The following is a 25242-nucleotide window of genomic DNA, read 5'->3' on the forward strand; positions in this document are numbered from 1 at the left end:
ATAGCTCAGCATGGAATCTAGTCCTGGAGAGGAAGTATCATTCTCTGGATGAAGGGGCGGGCTTTTCTCAGACTCAGGTACTTTTAGTGCCCTGGGGGAACAAAATACTACCTTTCAGTACTTTCTCCCCACCTGGGAATTTCACAGCATTCACACACATTATGGGCTAGAATATTTTTCCCTTTAGAAGCCAGGCCTATGGCACAACAATTATTTATTGAGTTTTAATTTAGACAACTGCTTGTGTTTTTTAAGCAAAGGAGTGTGTTCACTGTAGGTTTATGGTGTGTTTGTGTTGCAGGAATTTCTTAACTCTACAGCAAAGCCCCGGGACCAAGCAATGGCAGGAAAAACCACTCTGTCTCGGCAATGGTGGTTCCTGTCGAGGCTACTTTTCAGGTCACATATTGGGATTTGGAGAAGATGAATTAGGTACCGTACAAACTTTTTCTATTAAGTTCCCTTCTCATTCCTTTGCCTGGAGGTTTTGTCCTGCTCGGAAGAATAAACACCACCCTCTCATCCTCCTGTGTTGGAAATGTCACCTAGAGCAAAGATGACCACCTGGAGAGATTTCAGATGGTCCAGTTATTTCTTGGGTTCTTTCAATAACCTTTCTGTGGGGAGCTGTTACATCCGATTTCCACTCCAGAAATATGAAAGTCACCAAAGCAGGAAAATGGGAGACAGGAACAAAAGGAGAACTTTTGAGTCCCGAAGAGAGGGAAATTTTAAATGTCTACGGATATTTTGGATGCATCTGAGTCATTTGTTTAGATTCTCTATCTGAAAACCTTCCCATTTATCCATGCCTCTTGGAATAAATTAAAAATTTGTTGCAATCCAAATTTCACTTATCCTCTATTTCCAAATTTTTATTTTATGTCCATTGGGACATAAAATTTGTGCAAAATAATCTGAGTTTATAGATCTGCTTTGCAACAGAATAGAAATGATCTTCTTATTGATGATCTATGGAATAACTTACAATTTATTTGTTGGTATCTATAATAAAAGCCTAAGTGACCATTATGGTGTAACTACCAGAACAACCAGTCGCTATGATGTGCACTGACCACCAGGGAGCAGACGCTTAACACAGGAGCTGCCCCCTGGTGGTCAGTGCACTCCCACAGGGGGAGCGCCACTCAGCCAGAAGCCGGGCTCACAGCTGGTGAGTGCAGTGGTGGTGGTGGGAGCCTCTCCTGCCTCTGCTGCAGCACTAAGGAAGGAGCAGCAAGCAGAGTGGTAAGAAGGGTAAGAAGCAGTGAGCAAGCAGGCAATAAGGAGTGAGGGGTCCCGGATTGTGAGAGGGATGTCTGACTGCTGGTTTAGGCCCAATCCCTACAGGGAGCAGGCCTAAACTGGCAAGCAGACATCCTCAGAGGGGTTCTAGATTGCGAGAGGGCACAGGCTGGCTGAGGGACTCCCCGCCCAGTACATGAATTTCATGCACTGAGCCTCTAGTATTATCATAATGTCTACATAAAGAAGTTAAAATTAGAATGTGATCAAAGAGTAGAAATGCCACTAATTTTAAGTTTTAGAGATAAATGTCACTTTCATAATACTTCCCTTTAAAGAAAAATGGCAACTATGCCCCTTTAACATCAAGGATGAATTTCTCAGTGTTAAGAAAGAGTTGTGTTTCCCATTTCCCATTGAAATCAGAATATTTTCTCTAACCGTACAGACTTGGTTTTCCTGCACCAAATGAAGGATTTGTCAGAAATCGTTACACGCCATTTACTTAGGTTAACAAGGAACTCAGACAAGACTCCTGAAACACAGAACACATATTTCAGAGCCACAGGAATATAATGATTCAAAGAAGAGAAATCCAATCTGTCCTTTTCTTATTCCAGCATTAGAAGCATTTTACAATTAATTTTCCCTTGATATTCTCCTTCCCCACTTATAGGACCCAGAAAGATACCCTTTTTCTCTTAAATTCTCTGTACTATAATTTACATTTCATTGGCCAACTCTTATTTGAAAATACAAATTAGGATTAACTTGCTTGTGCCAGAGTCAGAGATGAATATTTAGATGCTGTGACTGAATCATTTAGATTTCCCTAGACCTTGCTACAAATGATTCACCCTCAATCATCCTATAAGCAGCAGCATCACTGGTTAAAATACCCAAGTGTCTGTCTACACTTAATACTATGTTGGGAGCAGAACCAATAAATAAAACATATACAATCCTTCCTTCCCCAAAGCTACAATGTCGTGTATACTTTATAATTAAAAATATACTTTCACTGAATATTGATTTAATGTGAAACTGGGCTTAATTAAGAGCCATTTAAGGAAATAAGTTTTGGAATTTTTGATACAAAAAGTATTAAAAGTCTGTTTTTCCTATGTAGTTTTTTAAAATATTTTTTTGTTGATTTCAGAGAGGAAGGAGAGGGAGAGAGATAGAAACATCAATGATGACAGAGAATAATTGATTGGCTGCCTCCTGCACGCCCCACACTGGGGATCAAACCCACAACTTAGGCATGTGCCCTGACAAGGAATTGAACCTTGACCTCCTGGTTCATAGGTCAAGACTCAAACACTGAGCCACACTGGCCAGGCCTATGTGCGGGTTTTTTTTATTATAAAATCAGGATGGGTTTGTAAGAAGGATCAAATGAGGTAAACTATCTAAAGAACTTGATAAGATAAATATTCATTTTTTACTTACATTACCTTGTTTTTCATTTTTACTTTTTCTGTTGTGTGTAAGTTTTGAGCACAAGCCATGTCACATCCATCTCAGAAGTAAGAAAGTAGTAGGGTTTTCTTAATACACAATAAATAGAGGGGAATAGAGAAGTATAGAATAAATCAAGAACTATTTCACGAATGAGAACCAAATATAAATGTTATAAACATGTAATCGTAAGTATAGATTCTAGTTCCCTATTCATGTGATCCACTCTGAACACTGAATTACATGGAGGTACTGGTAATAAGTAAACAAGAGTGGTTCTCTCCTGACAGGGTCTGCTGTCTGTTGTATTTCACCATCATGAACATAGCCTAGCACTGAGAGTTAGGGAGGCAGAGTTGGGATTGAGCAACCGGGTCTCTCTCCTTCTGTTTTTCCAAATTTTTATTTATATTGTTTAAAAAGCTAAACATTAAAAAGACGAGTACCCCAATTCCATCTAGCCTCAAATTATCAATTAACAGTGACAACAGGGTAATCAAACCTTTCTGTCTTGGGCAGAATAAATCAAGATAAAACTTGCCATTCAACACTCATTCTACAAATATATTCTGTGCAAAGCTCTGTTCTAGGTGTTGCAGATACAGCAGCAGATTTAGAAAAATCTAAACTGTTGCCATGAAATTTATATTCTAAAGGAGGACAATAAAAGTAAATTTTAAAAATATATACTGTGTCAATTGGTAATAAGTGCTTAGGAGAAAAATCTAGTTGTGGAGAAGGATATAGATTGCTGGGGATTGGGACAAGTGGAATTTTAAGTAGTATAGTCAAGAAAGATGATGTTTAAGCACAGACTTGAAGGAGGGAGGGGGAGTGAACCCACTGGGGATCTACTGAAAGACAGGAGCCTGAGGCAGGAGCCTGGGACAGGAACCTGCCTTGTGTGGTCAAAGCCAAGAGGCCAGTGAAGCTGGAAAGGAGTGAACAAGGAGGCAAAGCATTGCAAATGAGGCAGAACAATAAGGGGTGAGGGGAGACAGCACAGGCCACTGTCAGAACTTGGCTTTGCTCTGAGAAAGATCAGAAGCCATTGGAGGCTATCGAAACAAGAGTGTGATCCAGCTCATAGGATCTAATTGGTTTGCAAGAATCACTGTGGCTGGTATGTTGAGAGAGGACACAGAAGGACAAGGCTAGAAGCAGGGTGATCATTTAGGAGGCTGTTGCCATAATCCAGGTGAGAAATTAATACCTGTTTGCAGGCGAGTAGCAGTGGACTACAGAGAGAAGTGGGCGGAATCTGGGTGCGCTGTGAAGGCAGACGTGTGAGACTCTGTCATAGATTTTAGGCAGGTGATTTCCTGAGGGTGTGTGTGTGTGTGTGTGTGTGTGTGTGTGTGTGTGTATGGGTAGGTGTGTGCACGCGCATTGGAGCACACACACATACACATGTACAAATACATATACTGTGGATTAATTTATTGCATTTCTCTCTACATAGGGGAAATTTACATTCTATCAAGTAGCAAAAGTATGACCCAGACTCACAATGGAAAACTCTACAAAATTATAGATCCCAAAAGGTGAGATTTCTTTTTGTATTCCTTTGAGTCAAGAAATATTCTTCTCCACATTATTTTAGTGCATTCAAATTAGTGAAAGACAAATTACAATGAACAACTGAGAAAGATGACTGCCTATGCCTTGTCCCCATGCTACAGTTGTCCTGAGAGGACCCTCAGCCCCAGTCTGTGAGAGCTAGACTGGACTATGCTGAAACTCAAAAGCCTTATTGCTATCACACATTCAGGTCATTCTTGTTGTCGGGGCGGGGGGGTGGGGGGGGGGGGAGGGCAGCATTATGTTTGTGGAATGAGTTGAGTCCTCAGTTAAATGTGAGGAGGACCTGGATGTATGAGGAAGTGGCTTCAGCTCTCCTGGGAGAAACAATGAAACCAAACCCCCCCCCTCCTGCCCCCTTGTCTTTTGAGAAAACTAGAAATATGCTGGCAGACATTGCAGCTGCTCACTGTGATTTTTGGTAGGTAATCAGGATAAGTTATTTTGGCTGTTCAACATCTGAGCCTCATTTCAAAACTCCCTGGAAGTTCACAGCTCGCGTGCAGGCTTCTGTGACTAAACAAATGAAAACTGACAATGTGTTTTGTTATTTACCTCAGCAAAAAGGAGACTTGCATGTTTTAATCCTTTAAAGAGTATATTTATCCCTGTCCTGCTCCTCTCCACCCACCAATCACAACACACACACACAGCGTTCAAATTATCTTGAATCATAATTAGTCAGTCGTTAATTTCATGGATAAAATTGGACTCTCAGAAGCTGCTAACACTATATACGGTCAAATAGAAATTGGTCACAAATTTGGAAACAACTATTACAGAACCTAGGTATCCTCACGGACATGACCATTGTTGGACACCAGTAGTCGTGGGAGCCCTGCTACCCCATGTGACGAACTTCAGATTAGTTCTACACTAACTTATCTTCATAAGCCCATTTACACACTTCAATTCCTGTTTCAAGTCTTTTAGAAGAATAAATTCTAGTAACCTGAAAAGTTTACTAAAAGCAGTAATTTAGCTCTATTTTAGAAACATTTTCCCAAGTTGTAAATTGTGTATGTTTTTCTGAAAAAGTCACTAACAAAATGGAGATCCTTGTCCTTTTACCACAAAACACTGTCTTTTCCGAGAAAAATAGAGGTACTTCAGAACAAAAAGAAGAATACTCAGTTCTAAACTGTCTGTCCGAAGCATCGCATCTAGGCATCGTCCCACCGTGATAGCATCCCTTCTCCACGTAAGGCACACGTTTGCTTTCACAGTAAGACAAGGACCCTCTGTGCCCAGCAGGGGTTCTCTTCCTCCTTGAGTGTGAAACCAATGTTCTCTTTGTGAAAAGCAAAGTAATGAATGAAAAAAAAAATGTCAGACACCACGGTAACTGTTGAAGTTGGCACTATGAAGAACGGAATTCAAACTCATGTTAATTCATAAAATGCCAGCATTCTAATGATTCCTAATGAGGTCTGGGGGTTTCACTCAGATCTAACGCCATTTGTTTCAAAATAGCCATTGTTATTCCATTATGTTTGTCAAAGTTGGTCTGCATTTGCAAGCTTCCTGGTAGTGGTATAATGAATTCTCCCTCCTCCTCCTCCGGAAAATCTTTCTCTCTTCGTCTGGATTGTTTAGTCTGTTGGTGGTGCATGGAGGTGAATTTTACACCTTCAACCCATTATTAGTGTCTAATTACCAGGGTTGCCATAAGGGACCTTGGCTTTGTGATCTGAGGGCCCCCTCTCATAGGGTGGTCTCCGAGTGACATACCTGAAAGGCCTGACTTCTCATTATGGTGCCTGTTTCTGGTGAGTCGTGTCATGTGTGGGGCCAGGGTTAAGATGTGTGTTTGGTTTTCAGGAGGTTGGGGGAGTAACAGAGCCCCAAAGACACGGTCCTTGTACACAGGCAGAGGCACACATTTCCAAATCAAACTGACTGTAAGAAAACAAATGTTTTCATAAACATTTGTTGGGAGCCTCATTCTGTTTTGATTTGGATGCCAACGTTTATTATTACAGTATTTCGGCCTAGATGAATTGAATTTCTATATAAGTAGACAGTTTCGTGTATGTGAGCGGGATTATTTTGCAAACACAGGCTAATTACTGGCCTCACAGTGTTCAGAGTGTCTGCTTCAAAGCAAAAGTGTTTTTCTAAAACTTTGGAGGGAGAAATGAAAGAAAGAGCCTCATCAACTGAAAAAACAATATATAGACATTTCTTGTCATATCCAAAATCCATGTCAGGTTAACTCTCTTCTTGTGGAGGAGTCCCAGATTTGTAATGTTTTCAGAATATCTTTCAAACATGAATTGACTCCTGGCCCTGGAAGAGAGGAACAACAAATGATAAAAATTTTATATTCTATATTAGATGTCACAGAAGTTACTTTCTTACCATAGGATTTGTTTGTTTCTATTTTTCCCTACACACACACACACACACGCACACTCACATTTAAGAAAGATGAGGGAGTTTATAAACCATTTGTAATATTCTTTTTTTTATATATATGCATTTTATTGATTTTTTACAGAGAGGAAGGGAGAGGGATAGAGAGCCAGAAACATCGATCAGCTGCCTCCTGCACGCCCCCTACTGGGGATGTGCCCGCAACCAAGGTACATGCCCTTGACCGGAATCGAACCTGGGACCTTTCAGTCCGCAGGCCGACGCTCTATCCACTGAGCCAAACCGGTTCTGGCCATTTGTAATATTCTTTTTTTTTTTTTTTTTTTTAATATATTTTATTGATTTTTTTACAGAGAGGAAGGGAAAGAGATAGAGAGTCAGAAACATCGATGAGAGAGAAACATCGATCAGCTGCCTCCTGCACACCTCCTACTGGGGATGTGCCCGCAACCCAGGTACATGCCCTTGACCGGAATCGAACCTGGGACCCTTCAGTCCGCAGGCCGACGCTCTATCCACTGAGCCAAACCGGTTTCGGCAATATTCTTAAGTCACTCTGGCAAAAGCAGGCAAACTTCCCTAAGGACAATGTGGTCTGAGGCGGTATGCGACATAGTCACTTACATACGTGCTAAATCATTTCCAGGGGGCGGCCTTCTCAGAAGAGCGTGGTAAGATAACCTCTTATAAAAATCAAATGCTGCCCTAGCTAGTTTGGCTCAGTGGATAGAGTGTCAGCCTACGGACTGAAGGGTCCCGGGTTCGATTCCAGTCAAGGGCACAGACCTTTGTTGCAGGCTCTATCCCTGGCCCTGGTCAGGGCATGTGCAGGAGGCAAACAATTGATGTGTCTCGCTCACATAAGTGTTTCTCTCTCTCTCTGTCTTTCCCCCTTCCTTCCACTCTCTCTCTCTCTCAAAATCAATGGAAAAATATCCTTGGGTGAGGATAAAAAAAAAAATCAAATGCCATTATTTATCATGAAAGAAACTTCAATGAGAACACAACCAGGTTTCTCTAAGGCTTCACCAGAACTCTGGAGTCATTTAAAGAAAAAGCAGAACATTTTGCCTCTGTGTTGGTATCCTCTGAGGTGGAGCATTACATCTCATGGTGGAGTCGCATTAGGATCAAGTCCACCCCAACCACCCGCTTGCTGGGCCCACACACTGGGTCCCCCAAAGTCTGTAGTATGGGTTCTGTGTGCCCTATCTGGGAGCTCTTTCGGCCAGCAGTTCCAGAAAAGACTCCAACCCCATGAGCACAAGAGCTGGGCCACAATCCTAGTTTCACACTGTCGTGCCCCCTGAGACTGGCCGAGAGCAGCAGCAGATCTAGCCTGATAGGACATGGAGTCCATTGGTCTCGTCTCTGACTCTTCCTTAGTGTGGGCCCTGGGCCAAGTGGGTTCCCGTGGTGTGTCCCTTCGCTTTTGATATGGTCCTGAGTTCATGCTGCCCTACATCCTTTCTGCAGAGTGCTATGGAGGTCATGAAATACTGCATTTAAAATATTAAACTCTGAGTATTTTTGGTATTCGTTCCATGCCCTGAAGGATTATTTTCAGGTGATCTCTCAACATTTAAGTTTGTGTTAGTTCCAAAGTTAGGGTAAAGGTGTCCATGGAGCTGTAAAGAGCTCTTCATACCTAGTTTTCAAATATCCAAGACATGCCTTGGATGCTTGTTCTTTATGAAATCTTTTCAGAGGCAAACAGTGCTCCTGGGGGATAGAAACTAGAGAATTCCAAAAGAGTTATGCATTTTCCAAGCTTTATTATGTTTTGGGGTTTTTTGCACTTTTGATAAAAATTCTTCCATTTTTGTTTCAGATGAACTGAAAGCAAATGACTTTTTTTTTTTAATTTTGAAACATTTCTGGGGTTCTTTCTCCAGGAATTTATATAACAAAATCATTTCTAATCATGTTGGTTTAATTACCATGTACCCAGTTGTGCTGTATTTTAACATACTGCTTATCTGCTACCCAACCAAGTCCCACAGACCGTTCCCTTAAGGGGTCTATAAATGAACAATGCAAATTCCAGGCTTGAGAGGTCATTTTACAGAAATGCTGTACCTCAGACTCCTATGTGACCAATATCAAAACCTGCTCCTCTTGCCTGCTCCCTGCCGCTCCCCTCCACGGCCCCACTTACTGCCCTTTGTTTATTTTCTTAAAATATCTTCATCCTACTCCTTATTAATACTGGATGCTGAAGAGTGCTTTTTTTAAAAAAAAATCACTTTGTAAGAGGAAATCGGTTCTGTTTACCCTCTGCATACGTCTCAGGGAGCCGGCAGGCAGCTCTGCCATCCCAAAGAAAGTCATGCATAATAGAGAGGCTTTAGCCCAATAAGCCAGTCTAGTCCCAATTCATCAGTCAAAGTTTTATGCAAGTGGCCCCCCTAGGTTGATAAATCCCCACAGCGCCTGTTGACCCAGCTGCCAAGTCTCTTGCTGCAGGCGGTGTTTTCATGGCCACCCTGACAGTAATACAAACTGTTTAGCAGCTCCATTGACCTTTCAGCTATTAACAGGGACACAGGCTCCGCTAGGGACTAGTTTTCAAACATGACAGAATTTCTTAACACTAGAGGTCATGAACAAGTATATGCCCTATAAAAATCCATTCAGCATGGTGGATTTGAAATCTAAAGACAAGGAAGCATGTCCCACAGTTTGGCTATCGTTATTTTTCTACTTATCCAATAACTAAAAAGTGGATATATCTACCAGGGTATATTTTACTCTTAATGTACTACATTTTATGTTGTGATGCACAATATCTTTTTAACCAGCAAATCCTTTCTAAGCTGTAAGACATTTTAAAGATATATTACCAAAAAATGGGGTGAGAGCAAAGTCAAAATTTCTAATGAATGGATAAGCATGCATACATAATATATGGTAAGAGCCAAAACATAACTGGAATTTTATTCATACTTTACCAAGATTTGCTTATGTTTTTGAGTAAACCATGCTTATGGAATCCATACAATGCTACGTGGAGCCATCACAAATTCCAAAATAAATAGAAAATGTTATATAATAATTTATGGAAAGAAATATCTAAATGACCATGTTATTTTTAAATGGTTATATAATTCTTCTTATATGTATATCTTATTTCCTGGAGATATGATCTATGACCACAGCATTCAAAGGAATTTTCTGCTTTGTACTGTGTATTATAGTCTTTCTTAAATTACCAAATTTAAATGTTGGAATACCAGTTCCTAGAATAATTATATAGATTGCTATGAAAACTTGATTGAATTACCACTTACAAATGGCATTTGTTAAAAGGACATAAAATGGAGAATATAAATAGTGAAGAACATATTCTTCAAGATGACACTCATTTGTTAAGAGTTAAAACTCTTAAAAGCATTTCTTGGAATTCCCACATTTCTCCCCTGCCTGGAATGGTGGGAGATGTCTAAACCTTCTCAATACCTTATACTTCTATTGCAAGGAAAGTATCACCAGATGTTGTAGTACTAAAGATAAAGGCAGATTTAATCTTGCATGAAACAGTCACATATATTTGGAAAAAGATATTTTCTAGAGGAAGGTATAATTTTTAAAGAAAAAAACTGCATATTATCATTTTTTCACTCATCTGTTTTAGTTGGGTTTTTTAAAAATCTGTTGCTTAAATGACTTGCTTTTTTCAATATTGACAAATGAATCAAAAAGTGTTAACATCAAAATTTGGGAGTTTATCTTCATGGAGTTTATATATCAGAAAAAGTATTTGAGAAAGTTTCTACTATATGCATTCAGTTCAATTTAATAAACATCCATTGAATGCCTATATGGTATTTTCCTAGCACCTATGAATATAAGTAGTTGAAGGAGATAAAATACTTTGGTGGCTTAAATGTCATCTTTCTATAACATCCCTCAATCGTAAGCTAATTATTGCCTCCTCTGTATTCCTGTGTTACTTCATTTGTGCCTGTATCGTAACAAAGCTCACACTGGTTTAGTCTGCATTTGCATGTCTGTCTTCCCCATGGTTTGTCCATGAGGATCAGGATTCTGTTTTGTTTATATCTTATCCCCGTGAAGAGCACAGTATTTGCCTGAGTAATGACTGGACTTGAAGAGGTTGGAATATGTAGTTTTTGTCCTCAAAGCTTTATTCTAATTGGGAAGGGAAAAGGAGAGGATAATCTATTCCTTAAGAGAAGTGAAGTTCTGTAAGAAACGGGCTATGTTTTATGTAATTTTGAGTGAAGGTATTCCCAATAGACTAACAGTTTAAAAGAGAGAGGATTTATTGGACATGCTAAGTGAGGAATGTTAGTTGTCAACTTTATAAAAGAAGAAAAAGATGATTTTCCTAGGCATTTAAATAAAAACTTAAGGGAGTCATAACATTTATATATATGACAACCATACCATCTTATATATGCTAAAGTAAACCAGCCCAAATATGAAATATTTTCATCCATAGGTAGATAAGTATTCACTAAATCTTAGGCAGAAAAACAACTTAGAATTCTGCGCATAAGCTCTATGTCCGCATATATGAATATATGGTGAAAAATAGTCAAAGCATCTAATTGGAGGGTCAGTGTGGAAACAAGGGTCGGATACCCACCCTGAAAAACTGCACTTCAGAACTGGACCCCTATTCTCATGCCTGCCTTCCTTTCCTCGCCAAATTCCCACGGGAATCAACTTCCCTGCACTCTGCCTCAAACAGGCAGCATCTTCTGATTGCTGTCCTTTAACCGGAGCCACTTACATTCCTGATCTAAATGGTGTCTTCTCTTTAGATTCAGCTGCTCAGGCATAAGCCATACTGTCGAGTAGTACATGAGCTGTGTGCCTCCATGTTTTGCATGACGTATAACATGTAATATATTTTTGATACATTCTACTTCTGGGTCTTTTTTTTAATGGGTCAAAAAAAGGGTGAACAAGTGAATAACAAGTGGAACTGGATAACAGAATTCTAGTTACCAGTAAAATTTGAACAACACTGCTTACTGAGTGCCACCTGGTAAATGACCGTGGCCTATGACTTGGAAGAACTTCCTGGCTACTGAACAAATGGCTCTACTGATGGTCAAAGACACCACCATTGTCTCACAGATTAAGAACTGTAGTTGAGGAAGACAGAGAGCAGATTTGGACTAGTCAACAACAGTAAGAAAAAGTCAGAGATCATGCTCTCACTTCCCTTGGCATAATCTTTTCGTATTTTCTCTACCATATCCAGCCCTGCCCTTCATCCCCAAAAGACACCCTTGGGAAGCACGTGGAAAATATCCATTAATGTTTTCTGAGTAAAAATATGCTCGGTCCATGGAATGCCTTAGGGGTCTTTCTAGAAATTGACCATTTCTAGATTTAAATAAGGGATTGAATAGATTTAAGGGGGTTTTCTGAATTGTCATGTTAGTTGTAAAGCACAGTACTTTCAACTCAGATTGGAACTTTTACTGAGAGAAGTAAAAGAAGTCACTATATATTTTTAATATGATTTTGAGTCATTGTAGAAACAGCCTTAGGTCAACCTCCAAATTATTGCTGTTCACAGGGGCATAACAAGACAACCTATCTCAGGAACGGGGAGACTCTAAGGGGCCTAATTATTTGCTTCTCTCAGAAAGCTACCTCATTACCTCTTGTGGTGGTTGTGACCTATAATTATCACTTTCTTTGATATGCTACTGAAGGAGTCCCACCGCTTTGGCCATCCTGATGATGGCCATTTGACTGGTGATGGTGCGTTTATTTACATTCCTTAACCAACAAGAGCTTTCTCATCACACTGGGGCACAGGTAACAGTTCCTGATGAGAAGTGTACCACCACATGTCTTTCCCCAAAGATTATTAGACAGTGGGTAGTTAGTTGTGATCATGGTTCCAGCCTGACTCAGCTTGAAAGACAGCCTCTTCTTTCAAAAGCAGCGAGAACCATAAAAATCTTCGGAAGGCGTCTTGATCCCTCCCTAAATGATGGCAGTTATAGAGCAATTAAAAAAAATCTACGACTTCTTACTCAGCAGATAAGATGTTTCTCTTCGCTACTAATAGCATTCATTTCCTTCATAGCAGGATAAAATTAAACATTTTAAAATGTGTATCTACACATTCATCTGTGTCTATACAGGCAGTCCTCGGGTTAGGACGAACATCCTTTCGTGGTTATGTCGCCATCTCCATTTATTAAAAAAAAAAAAGTTCCATCATTTCAACGTATGTGCATATGTGCTTTATGTTTTTGATAATTTATTTACCACAAGTAAAGGTCAGGAATTGTTATCTTTCTTTTAAATTTTTTTTACTGTTTCACTGCATTACTTTCGTGTATGTGCTTCATGTGAGTGACGTAGGTGCTTATGTAGGGGGGTTCCGACTTACAGCGAAAATCACGTTATGTCGCGCCATAGGAACGGATCTCCGACGTAACCCGAGGACCTACTGTAAACATATATATATATATAATTCTTTGCATAAAGACTTGAAATTTTGAGTCAGTAGGATACACACTCATACAAATACACAGTGTAATATAATATCCTTTGCAAAAAAGTCAGCCTAAAAATGTATCTCAAAATAAATGTAAAATTGAAACAAAAATGGATTTCCAAGCTTTTTAAGCTACAAGCATTTGTTTTGCTAAATACTCTCAGCCTTGTGATAATGCCAAATATTCCAATAACAAGTGAAACGTATCTCAGATACTACAAAAAAATTTTGTATATCTGGAAATAAACATTTTTAATGTCTATACATCTATATTGTTAAAGTTGTAATTGCTAGGAAGTTTTAGCCAGCAAATATAAAATATCACTGTAGCATAATTATATTTTAATCAATGAATTTTGATCATGACAAAGTTTCTTACAATGTTTGCTAATGTCCTCTTTAGTTCAAACTGGCTAGTTTGTTTCCTCTCTGGTGTGTATTTTCTATCCCTAGAAAGTTGTCCCCCCAAAAAGTTGTCAATCTTTCCAAGTCACTTAAAAAAAGGGTCTGCTTAGAAAGCAAGAGATATACTTTGTGAGCTACAGAATCACTAGATTTCACTCCAGTATTGATTTTCAACCAATTTCTGTCTTTTGTTTCAGACCTCTAGTGCCCGAGGAGTGCCGAGCAGTGGTCCAACCGGCCCAGATGCTGACTTCCGAATGCTCCCGGCTCTGTCGGAACGGCTACTGTACCCCCACGGGGGTGTGCTGCTGCAGCCCAGGATGGGAGGGCGACTTCTGCAGAATCGGTCAGTACTTCCATTGTCCCAGCGAAAGACTGGGCAGGGGACAGTCCTTGGGAACTCAAGAACTTAACACCAGGTTATTTCTTCTTGAATTATGGAGTATTCAACATTCAGTCATTTACAATAATATTAATGCTCACTCTGCTCCTGAACTAGCAAATGAAAGCTTTCCCATTTTCCTAATGTAAACATTTCACATATATACGTTAGTCATAAACATAAAAGACTTTTAAATAATTGCATCCTTTCCAAAAGTAAAAATTAAAAACAGATCATCTAGACTCCCAGTCCTGAGTTTGAGATTTCCCACCAGCCAAGGACTTCGTGTTCGCAGAGCCCCTCTCCCAGTGTCAGCATTTTCCAGACGCCCCATAAATGCCTCTCAAACTTAACTGCTTGTTTTCTGGCTACAGTGCACTAAAAATAGGGTTCTTCTGTGGGCATTATTAAATAAAAGGGGGAAACACAATTGCCTAGAGGCATATATGAGATTTTTTAATCCTTTTGGCCACTCCCTTGTGAACCATCAACTAGGTGTGCAGATGCTCAGAGAGAGAGGAAGGAGGTTTATTCCAATTCCTCTATCCTTTAACGAGGGGTTTCCTCAGTTACGTGCCATGATGTTCAAATCCTACTTGGTATGAAGTAAGAAAGTTACATAACTTTAGATACTGAGTTTAAGATATCTATGTTGAAAATGCATTTTCAGGATAAATATTTTTTCCCTTTCTTTTCTTTATGTCTATATCAGATGAAGGGTGTTAACTAAACCTATTGTGGTAGTCATTTCACAATCTATGCAAATCAAAGCACCATGCTGTATACTTTAAACTTATACAGCGATGTCTGTCAATTATTTCTCAATAAAACTGGGGAAAAGATTGCCATAAGGATGAAAAATGAATTTTCAACAACCAGCATATATATATATATATATATATATATATATATATATATATATATATATTACGTACAATAAAAATTTTGACCTCTGCTATTTTAAGTATTAAAGTATCTCTTGCCAATGAAAATTAAAAGCCCCATTCTTAATTCATAAATGTTAACTTTTTTCTTTACCCTAAACATGTATTTGTTTCAGAAAAATTACAACCATAACTTGTCTACTTTGTATATTGTATGACAAAAAGTAGCCAATATTTAAAGTTACATATACAGCCTATATTTTAAGCTTAAATTATTTCAGCACTAATAACATTTCATGATTGATTAATACTATGGTTACTATACTATCAATGTTCAAATGCACTAATATTCTAATTTCTGAGACTATATCTCCCCTCTGCTCCCTTTGATTCCTGACAATATGCATTCTCTCTGCTTCTTCTATATTGTGTCCATTCTGTTTTATTCCTTACTTTGCATTTTGCCTAACTTCTCAAACTACTAGATCACAAATATTTATTTAGTGCCTTCTAGCAACAGTACATTTAAACTGATGGCAAACAAATTATATGGGTGACATTATACATATACCATAATAGGTATCTACACTAATAGAAGAGAAATATGCAAATTGACCATACTTCGTGACACCCCCACAGCCAATCAGGAGTGATTATGCAAATTAACCCAACAAAGCTGGCAGATTAATTTGCATACACAGGCACCAAGTGCCCAGGGGCAGGGCAGCCGCTTGCGTGTGCACCGGTGACAAGCAGCCTGGGTCCCGGGGACAGGCGTCCTCAGGAGCCAGGCTGCTCTGAGCCTGTAGGCCCGCATGTAGGCCCGGAGTGCCTGGGGTCCTGGAACAACCCCTGGCCACTCCGGGCCTATGCGCACAGGTGCCGAGCAGCTGGGGGTGGGGTGGGAACATCCCCAGGACTCAGGCGCTCCAAGTCGGCATGCGCACAAGCGGCCGGGGGCAGGAACGTCCTCCGCAGCAAGGGAGCAGACAGCAGACAGCAGGGCCCTGCTTGCCCCTGGCCCTGGTGGTGAAGGGCAAGCAGGCCCCCACAGAGAGCAGACACCAGGGCCAGCGGTGGCATCAAGCAGGCAGGTCCGCAGAGAGCAGAGAACCATGGGGAGCAGGCCTAAGCCAGCAGTAGGACATCCCCTGAGGGCTCCCAGATTAGAGAGGGTGTAGGTCGGGCTGAGGGACCCAACTTTCCCCCCCTTCCTCCCCACCCCCATGCACAAATTTCATGCACCGGGCCCCTAGTTAATAATAATATGTGATATAAATGAAAATAGATATTCTTTGAGCTAACATTAAGTTTTATTTCAATAAAGTACTTTAATCTTCCCAGTAAATCAATTTAAATAATTTAAACATATAAGATAAATCAGAACCATTTCATAAGATTAAACCATTTGTGATATTTGTGACCCAAGCAAGAATTTTATTCCTATACTCACATAGTTTACTCATCTCCCACAAATTTAAAAGAGAGAACAGTCTATTTCCTTTTTGTTCTCCCTTTTCCATGTGTCAACCACAGACCCCCTTTTTTTATTTTATTTTATTGCTTAAAGTATTACAAAGGGTATTACATATGTGTCCTTTTTTTTTTCCCCCGCCCTTGACAATCCCCTGGCCTCCCCTACCCCCCAGTGTCTTATGTCCATTGGTTATGCTTATATGCATGCATACAAGTCCTTTAGTTGATCTCTTACCCGCCTCCCTCCTGCCCCCCAACCCTCCCCGGCCTTCCCGCTGCAGTTTGACAATCTGTTTGAGGCAGCTCTGCCTCTGTATCTATTATTGTCCATAAGTTTATAATGGACAGACCCCTTTTTGATTAATGTGTTGCAAAGGTTAAAATGACCCTGTCCCCTAAAAGTATAAGGAAATGTATTCAAGGAATTTGATTCTGCCTACAGGGCTGTACATCCCAGATTTATCCTATCAGCAAAAGACAATTAAGTTATATACCCAATTTTCTCTCTCCATCTCATTTTAGCAGTAAATCTTTACATTCCCACCAATACTGTAGTGGTGAAAGTCCTTTTATGGAGAGATCCTGTGCTGTAGAGTAGCCCTGAAAAGGATTGCTAAGAACATCCTTCACTGGCCAACTGCACTGATCCAGGAAGGACCTTCCATGTGTTCTGAGAGGCAGCATATGCTGGGTACCTCGTAAGAGCAATGAGGAGGGGTCCTAGGAAGTCCAAGTGCTCACTACTGCATCAAAACCGACACTGACACCTGACCATCCCTTTATGTTATTTGGAGATGCTCAAGCCATGGCCTCCCTCATGGGCCAGGCCCTTCCCACACTGAGGTCCTCCCTGGGGGAATAGGAACATAGAATTACATGGAAATGCCCTAGTGGGGCCGAGTCTTGCAAAGAACTGAAATCCTTGTTTTAAAGAGTCTGTTTTGCAAGGGATTAAAATTGTTTCCCATGATCTATGCTTTTATGGCAAGGTCTCCCATTCTCTGCTGAGGTCTGGTCTGCAAATAACTTTGGGTTTGAAAGCGTTCTTCCCTTCTTGTCTTTATTATCTTTTGGATTATTCTGTGACTGGCTTCTGCCTCCTCTCCCTCCCTTCCCTTACTCAACGACGACTTGTGCTGTTTCTGACATACACGACGTTGAGTGTGATTGTATTGCTCTTTTCTTTTCCTCCCAGCAAAATGTGAGCCAGCCTGTCGTCATGGAGGTGTCTGTGTTCGACCCAACAAGTGCCTCTGTAAGAAAGGATACCTTGGTCCTCAGTGTGAACAAGTGGACAGAAACATCCGCAGAGTGACCAGGGCAGGTATTCTTGATCAGATCATTGACATGACATCTTATTTGCTGGATCTAACAAGTTACATTGTATAGTTTCTGGGACTGTTTGACTATTCCTTTCCAATGGGCATTTATTTTTTATCCTGTCATTAAAAAGAAAGACTGTTATCCTGCTACACACTCCTGTGATTTCATTTTCTTTTTATTAATTTAAAAATAGTTTCCAGAAATGTGCAGATTCTGTGTGTGTATGTTGGCACGTCTGTTCACATACGCACGTACACACACTCACAACCCCTATATGTATGGTTGCATAACAGATGGGTTTTAAAAATATATATATTTCCTTGTGTGGAGTAATTTACACAGAAATTCCATTGTAAATTGATAACGGGATTTTTTATATTACCAGAAGAGATTATTTGACTTCCCAGGAATTTTCTGTCTGTAATAACTAAAGTCAACTTTAATGGAGTTTTGAACCATTACTGTGCAATCTGATGGATCTAATAAAAAAGGCAATATTTTTATATTAAAGGACTATAATGTGAGAATGTTTCAGAACTCCCTGATGAATTTCTAAATGGGCAACTTGATTTAAAACTGTAATCTTCATTTTCATCATTGTATCCAATTACAAAATGTTATGCACTTCCTTTTTTTTTGGCGGAGAAATCTGGTTACTCTAGCTTAATATTAAGATTGTTCTCAAGTGTTTTATAATTAAATCATAACAGCATATTCTAAAACCAATCTTCCTAAAAGGTCTGCTTTTATTGTATATTTTATTTAACAATAGGCACTGGGTTTGTGTTACATATTTATATTTTTTATTTTATTTTTATAATATAGACATCACCTAGATGAAACACCTTTACCCTGTCCTGTAAAATACTAAAGTTACATTTTTCACCATCTTAATTGGAAAGAAGGGGAGTGAGAAAGCAAACAGTCTTAAATGTGCTGTGGATCTAATCTAGCAATGTATCCTTGTGCCAACATGTAATCCTTAACGACGGATGAAAAAGCAAGAAAACAACCAGTCCTTATAAAATGCCAGCATTAAACGTTTGTAAAGTGCTTTTCACCGTAGCAAGACTGTCCGTGTATGCGATTAGAGCGTAACAGATTGCACATCAACCGAACCTCACTGGAGAAGAGTTCACTCGCTTTTAAACAAATCCTGGCTATGTAAGCTGTCCCTTGTACAAACTTTTCATATAATAATTCTTGCCAAATATGACTTTTCATGTATATGTTCCTCCAGATCTCAATGAAGTTCCTCTTTGGTTAATGTATGAATAAATTTCTGTAAATGTTCTATTCAGGTTTTCAAAGAAATGCTGTTCTCACTCACAACTGTAACAAGTCTGATAGACATTTTTCTTAATGGTTTTCAAGGCCAGCTCTCCATGTCTGGATTATAACAAAATTATAAGGCCTCTTTGCACTACTGAAAAAAACACCTACCCGTGACATGCGCACGCCCACGACAGGCTGCCCTCCAGCAAACAGCTGTTCCTGCAGAATCTAAATTGGAGAGTGGTATAGATTATACAGCGCAGGCTGACTTCCCAAACCTGCTCCTTCCTTTCAGGAACAGGAACCTCAGTGAAAAAGAATAAAATCTTGTAACTAGTATTTCTCTACTGATTTAAAGCAGGAAGGGTTGCAGTGAAAGCACAGTGAGCATTTATACAGAAGCCACAATGTGGAAAGATTGGTTAAGCACACTGCTCTTGTCTTCCATATATGATTACTTAAGTTTCAAGTGACCTCATGCCACATGGAAATGGGTTGAGAAATCTTGGTTCAGTGCTTAGTGAACAATAGCTGCATTAAAAAGTGCATGCATAATTTTGCACAATTTAGATTCAATTGACAGTCTATTCAAAGAAGTCTCAGAATTAAATGAGCATGGAGACCAAATTGCCCTCTTACCCCAGAAAAGGGGTGGTCCCTTCTAGTCACACTAACACTGCATTGGCCCAACAGTGTGACAAATCTTGCAATGAACCCTGCAGTAGCCTGCATCTGTAGGTTAATAGCAGTCTTTTGTCTCCATTGCTTTCTCTTCATAGCCCTTTTACTGAATTCCATCACAGAAAGTTTTACAATTTAAAAAAAAATGTCCTGACAACCATTTTTGTAAATGGACCTTACCATCTAATCATCCCTTATTCAATGTGGTGACATTAACAAAATGTGAACTTTTTGTGAGGGAGCCGGCTGTCTGAATCTGTCAAATTGTGCAGTTTTATTACACATTCTCCTGGTCATAGTTTCACTGAAAACAATAAGGATACTGCTATATATTCAGTAAAATCTGGAAAATCCAGTGTTTCTTCTTACATCCTGAATCTTTCCATCTCTTCCAAAATAATATTTCCCATAGACAAGGTGTTATATTGTCATTAGTTCTCCTATTTAAAAATATCTATATTAAATTGAGCAGACCCCGGTTTTTTATACAGTCCTTTCCTAAGTGGAAGATGACTTAGAAAAACATATGTACCCCAAGTGTCAGTGCTTTTTCTATTTTGAGTCATTAGAATGAAAGAACACAATCTTCTAAAAAGAAGATAACAAGATCTGTGGATATCATACCCAAGCAAAGAAAGGAAACTCATTGGAGTCATTTCTTTCTGTTCTTAGGAGAGACATAAGTAGCAGTGATTAATGGATGCCTACAGATTTTATTTTATTTTTAAAGTATTTTTTGTTGATTTTTGAGAGTAAGAGAGGAGATAGAGAGATAGAAACATAGATGAGAAAGAGAGACATAGATCAGCTGTCTCCTACTTGCCCCTCACTGGGAACTGAGGCCGCAACTCGGACATGTGCCCTGACCAGGAATCGAACCCGGGACCTCTTGGTTCATGGGTAGATGCTCAACCACTGAGCCACACAAACTGGACATATGGATAGCTACATATTTTAAACTCAGTGGTCATTTCAAACATTTTTTGAACTATTATTTCAAGTAGATTTTTTAAATATGTGACCGGAGAATTGTCTTAAATGATTCATAATGAGAGACAGATAGGAATTGGTTAAAAAGTGGGAGCTAAGGAAAAGTTACTGTTTCTTCCCACAAATGGCAGCATCTCCACCAACTCAGTTCATAAAGCACACAGTCAGAATGGAAGAAATGTCCTTGTGAACGCAGGCGTGTGAGATCAAGATGAAACAGTGAAATAGAAATATATATATTGTTATGCCTTTATCTGTTCTAATATGTGGGTGTCAGTTTAATATGAAACGCTGCTATGGTAGACTAGAAAGAATTGGAAAAAAAACTTCCTGCCACTGCTTCTACCACACTCTTGTCCTAGTTAATAAAATTTTGTTTTCTTGCCAATTATATAAGGTAATGAGAAGAAAATGAAATTGGCACATCATTAAAGTGAAAAAGAACAGATAATTTCAGAAATTTGAGTGATGATAAAAAGCACTTTTCTTCTTTGAATTTTGTTTCAGTGCGGCTTTTGTAAAATATATTTTTTATTTTATCACAAAGAATACTTAGATGTTTTCTCAGATTAATGGACTATCTTGTAAAGAAAGAGCAAAGAAACCTACACATTCAATATATGCACACAACCTAAATAGAAAACTCTTTTTCATTTACATACTTCAGAACAGGCGCTTCTTCTGATTTTTTTCTTTGAAAATAATTACATAATGATGTACTAACAATTTTTAATATATAGGGTGTCCCAAAAAATGTATACCCACACTTTGAATAATTTTAAAGGCAGTATTTATTAAAGTTTTCAAAATTGAGCTATTAGCTGCCAAGGTATGTATACATTTGAGGGGGACACCCTGTATTTCTTTTTAAGATTGTTTTTATCTCTGAATCATGTACTATACAACGAAGCGTGCTAGGTATAAGTTATGAGGTTAGATGGCACAACAAGAGTCTTCTAAAGTATACATAAATTTAAACTTTTACTAGTCAAACTTTCTTAGCTTTAAAACATAAAAGAAAAACCAAGTCCAAATTTGTAAGAGGAAAAATAAAGTATACCACAGGCAGCTGTAGTTGGCTGATCAATAAAGTTTCTGAGCATCTCTACAGAATGTTACCTATGATAACTATTTCTCTCTCTTCTCTCTCTCTCCTCTCTTTCCTTTTGCCCCTTCCCCCATATAGCTTTCTAACTTTTAACCTCTCCCTTCTCTCTTTCTCTGTCTCTTTTTTTTTTTTTTTTTTTTTTAACAAAACAGACGTCCCCAATACACCCATAATGAAGATGTCCTGGGGTAGGCTGCTACTGATTTTGCTGGTTATTGACTTTTATTTAATTTTCTGAAAAAATACTGTCTCCTGATGTCACATTTGCTCAGACTCTGTACCATGAAGAACAATAGATAAACATACAAGACTGATCTATTACAATAATTGAAAGAAGTGACCAAAAGCAAAAATGACTACCAGCCCAGATGCTCCAGTTCAGCTGGTGTTCCATCACAGCTGCAGGAAAGACACAAAAATATCCCCAGGAGAGAGCTTCAGCCGACAGTAAGGAAAGTTAGTAGCTATTTCCTATTCAGGCAACAACCATTAACATCTACTCAGCGGTCGCCAACCGGTGGTCCCTGGACCCCTGGTGGTCCTTCAGGTCCGAAAGGTTGGCGACTGCTGGTTTAAAGAAGCCTTTGGAGCAGGTCGCCAACTCTGGCAGAGTCTCCTTTCCCCACCCCAGTTGAGACCTGAATTTGCAGGGAACTCAAACAACAGTTCCATGCCCAGGAAATGTGTGTTTTTCTATACCACCCCCAGGAAGTTAGTGGGCCTATTATCGCGAACGCTGGCATTAGCTGCAAAGTTCCTCTTTAGAATAGCCAAAAGAAATATATGTTTGTTTTCTTACCTTCTTTCTCTTCATCACACCAACACGAATTAGTCATACCTCCAATATTTCATAAGATGTCAAAGAAGGCGGGAAACCTAAGAATAGAAGCATTTCAATATTAAAAATATTGAAAACATGATCATAGAACCTGTCAAACGCTAGTCCTAGCCAACTTCAACACTCCTTTCTCTTAAATATCTCCTCATAAGTTTTGGAAGTTGCCTTAAAATAGGTGTGCAGGCGAGTAAGATGTATTCATGAAAGCGGGAGGGAGGGGCGTAGTGCCGATTTCCTGTCAATCTCAGTAGTAGTTTCTCCAGCTGCCATGAGGAGATTTGTTCAATTAGAAGATTAGCACTTTTCTTAAATTTTTCATTGAATGCAAACCCAAGATAGGTCCATCATTTACTTTGCTTTCTTTGATATAGCTCATATATAAATTGGTTGGAAAATAAAAAATAAGCAATGGATCCTTTGTATCAACACAAAAGTAGGCTTAAAACCTGTTATTGCTTTTTTTTTTTTTAAGCCAGACTACATAGTGGCTTACCAAAAAATCCCCCAAAATATCAATATGAATTCTAAAGTTATATCTCACATCCCAAAGTCAAACACCATGTTTCAGTCAAGATGTTTTTGCATATGTAGATGAAGAATTTACTTAAAATCAAAACACATATATACCTATATATACAAATTTACTTAAAAGTTTGGTGAGTTATTTCAATTGGCTATAATCTTTGAAGTTCAAAAGACATTTCATTTTAGCACATAAGATAAGAAGAACAGAACATTAACAGTGATGGGAAATTCATAATAGCTAGTTAATTAATTGTGAAGACAAAGTTATAAAATAAACTTTGTCTTCACAGTTAAAAACTAATTCTTGTACATTTCCTTTTGAACTAAGAAATAGCTAGCCAATAGTTTCCATTCAGATGAACAATGTATAATCAGGTTTGGTATACTCTATGCCCAAAATATATGTTGGATATTTCTTTACCTCATATTCTTAAAATCTGAGGCATGACTTTCCTAGAATAAAGTAAGATTTCATTTATAGTAGAGCCTAATATGATTTAATACATTAATACAGTCTATTTGTAATACTATTATTGAGAAATCAAGTTGATGACCTTATCAGGTATCAGATATTTCCCATATCTCATTACACTTACAGGACATTTTTGGACATGCATTTCACCAAGAACTATGTAGTAATAGGATAAATGACACTGAGGTATATTGGAATTTTTGGAGCTTGATTGCCTAGGATATGTGAAAGACAACTATTTATTTAAAAGAAACCCATCTAATTAAAATGAAAAAATTTACTGAATTATTATCCTTACTAAGCAAAAGACAAATCTGAAAAGAAACTCCCTTATCTTTCGAGGCTTTATCTGTGATTGATTTTGTGCAGTTTTAAAGAATTTTGTGCAGTTTTAAAGAACTTATCATCCTTCTAATACATTTTAGTTTTTCTAGTTGTTCATTTTCCTTCAGGTTGTTGACAATTAGAGCAACAATTCGTCTGTAATCTCACACACAGAAGCTACCAGAACCAATCCTTGCTGGAATTCCTGTTAATAAGAGGCAGAAGGCTATGTGAGCAAGTATAAAAGCAGGTACAGGTTTGAGGCAGCAGAGTTAATATATGTAGTAGTTGGGATTTCTATGAATGTTCTTCTGAAAAGTAACATGCAGTGTCATTGGCTCAGATAATCCCTCTAAATCTGAATTAATTTGATTTTTTAACCAACCTTCTATTATTCAGTCAACCAGCCATTCATTAATTCAGCAAATATTTATTGAAGTGCCTAGTATGACTATGTGATATAGAAAAGACAAGGACATTGATAGTGGGGGATTGTGAGCCCAATGGGCATGATGAATATGTTTGAAGCAAAAGACCCTGATCACACCCAACCAACTCTAATTCAGCTCAGCACTAGAATCAAGCAATAATAGTACAGATGGCCTAAAGTACATCTGTGTGTATCTGTACATGTGCACACACCCATGTATATATATTTATCTATCTGTACAAACACTACATATGTATACACACTATCTATGTAATATATAATATATGTATAATGCATATAAATTCTAACAAGTGTATTTGTGTTATCTTTAAAATAGAACAATTGTATCTTGAAGTGGTAAATGCAGAGAATTGGTTTTTATTGTTGATCTGTGGATTTAATGATTTTTTTTAGGTGAAAAGGATGTTTAAGTGTATAATTTCTTTTCTTAATTTAATATATTTATGTAAATGCATGCCTGAAATTTGGTTAGACTGACTGTATTTTGTGCCCTTTAACGTGATCAAATGTATTAAACTTTATCTTATGACCTGATATACATGTGCTATTTTAAAATTTTTTATTTTAGTATTTAAAAGTTTTCCTAAATATTCATACTGACTATATGAACATCAATTTTTTTATATTCTGTACCCAAACTACTTCAGAATATTCTTGCCTTTTGTCATTTTTCATATTCTAATTTTAAAATGTTAATCCCCCAAATATATGCCAATGTTAAGGGTTAGTTTCACTGTATGGATAGATTAGGTAGCCATAGATATTATATTGATTTCAATTTACTCTAAATTGTAAGTGACTTCAACCTGATCCTTTGAAGTAAGTAAGAATTAATAAGTAAAGAGTGTAGAAGAGCAGTTGAGAGCCCTGACTACCCAACCTGAAGGGAAGAAGCATGTAGGAAGGGGAGGAGCACAAAAAAGGGGGTGGCAGATACCCCAAAATGTTGTTG

General features: G+C 38.5%; 1 protein-coding gene across 4 annotated transcripts in view; it reads left to right on the plus strand.

Annotated features, from left to right (window-relative positions):
* LOC118658797 (hedgehog interacting protein) overlaps window positions 1–24814 on the plus strand; it is an 89297-nt gene extending 64483 nt beyond the window's left edge. For 2 of the 4 annotated variants that reach the window (XM_036314471.1, XM_036314472.1), the window contains 4 exons: window positions 302–432; window positions 4169–4250; window positions 13759–13907; window positions 17499–18431. In XM_036314471.1, the coding sequence (XP_036170364.1) occupies window positions 302–432; window positions 4169–4250; window positions 13759–13907; window positions 17499–17692 (556 nt within the window). In that variant the 3' untranslated portion in view covers window positions 17693–18431. Of the gene's footprint in view, window positions 1–301; window positions 433–4168; window positions 4251–13758; window positions 13908–17498; window positions 18432–18451 lie in introns of those variants that run through there. The other 2 variants (XM_036314470.1, XM_036314469.1) reach the window with 2 other exon arrangements.
* The last annotated feature ends 428 nt before the right edge of the window (window positions 24815–25242 follow it).

Source organism: Myotis myotis, unplaced genomic scaffold (genome assembly GCF_014108235.1).
Source record: "Myotis myotis isolate mMyoMyo1 unplaced genomic scaffold, mMyoMyo1.p scaffold_m19_p_6, whole genome shotgun sequence".
Classification (NCBI taxonomy): Eukaryota; Metazoa; Chordata; class Mammalia; order Chiroptera; family Vespertilionidae; genus Myotis; species Myotis myotis.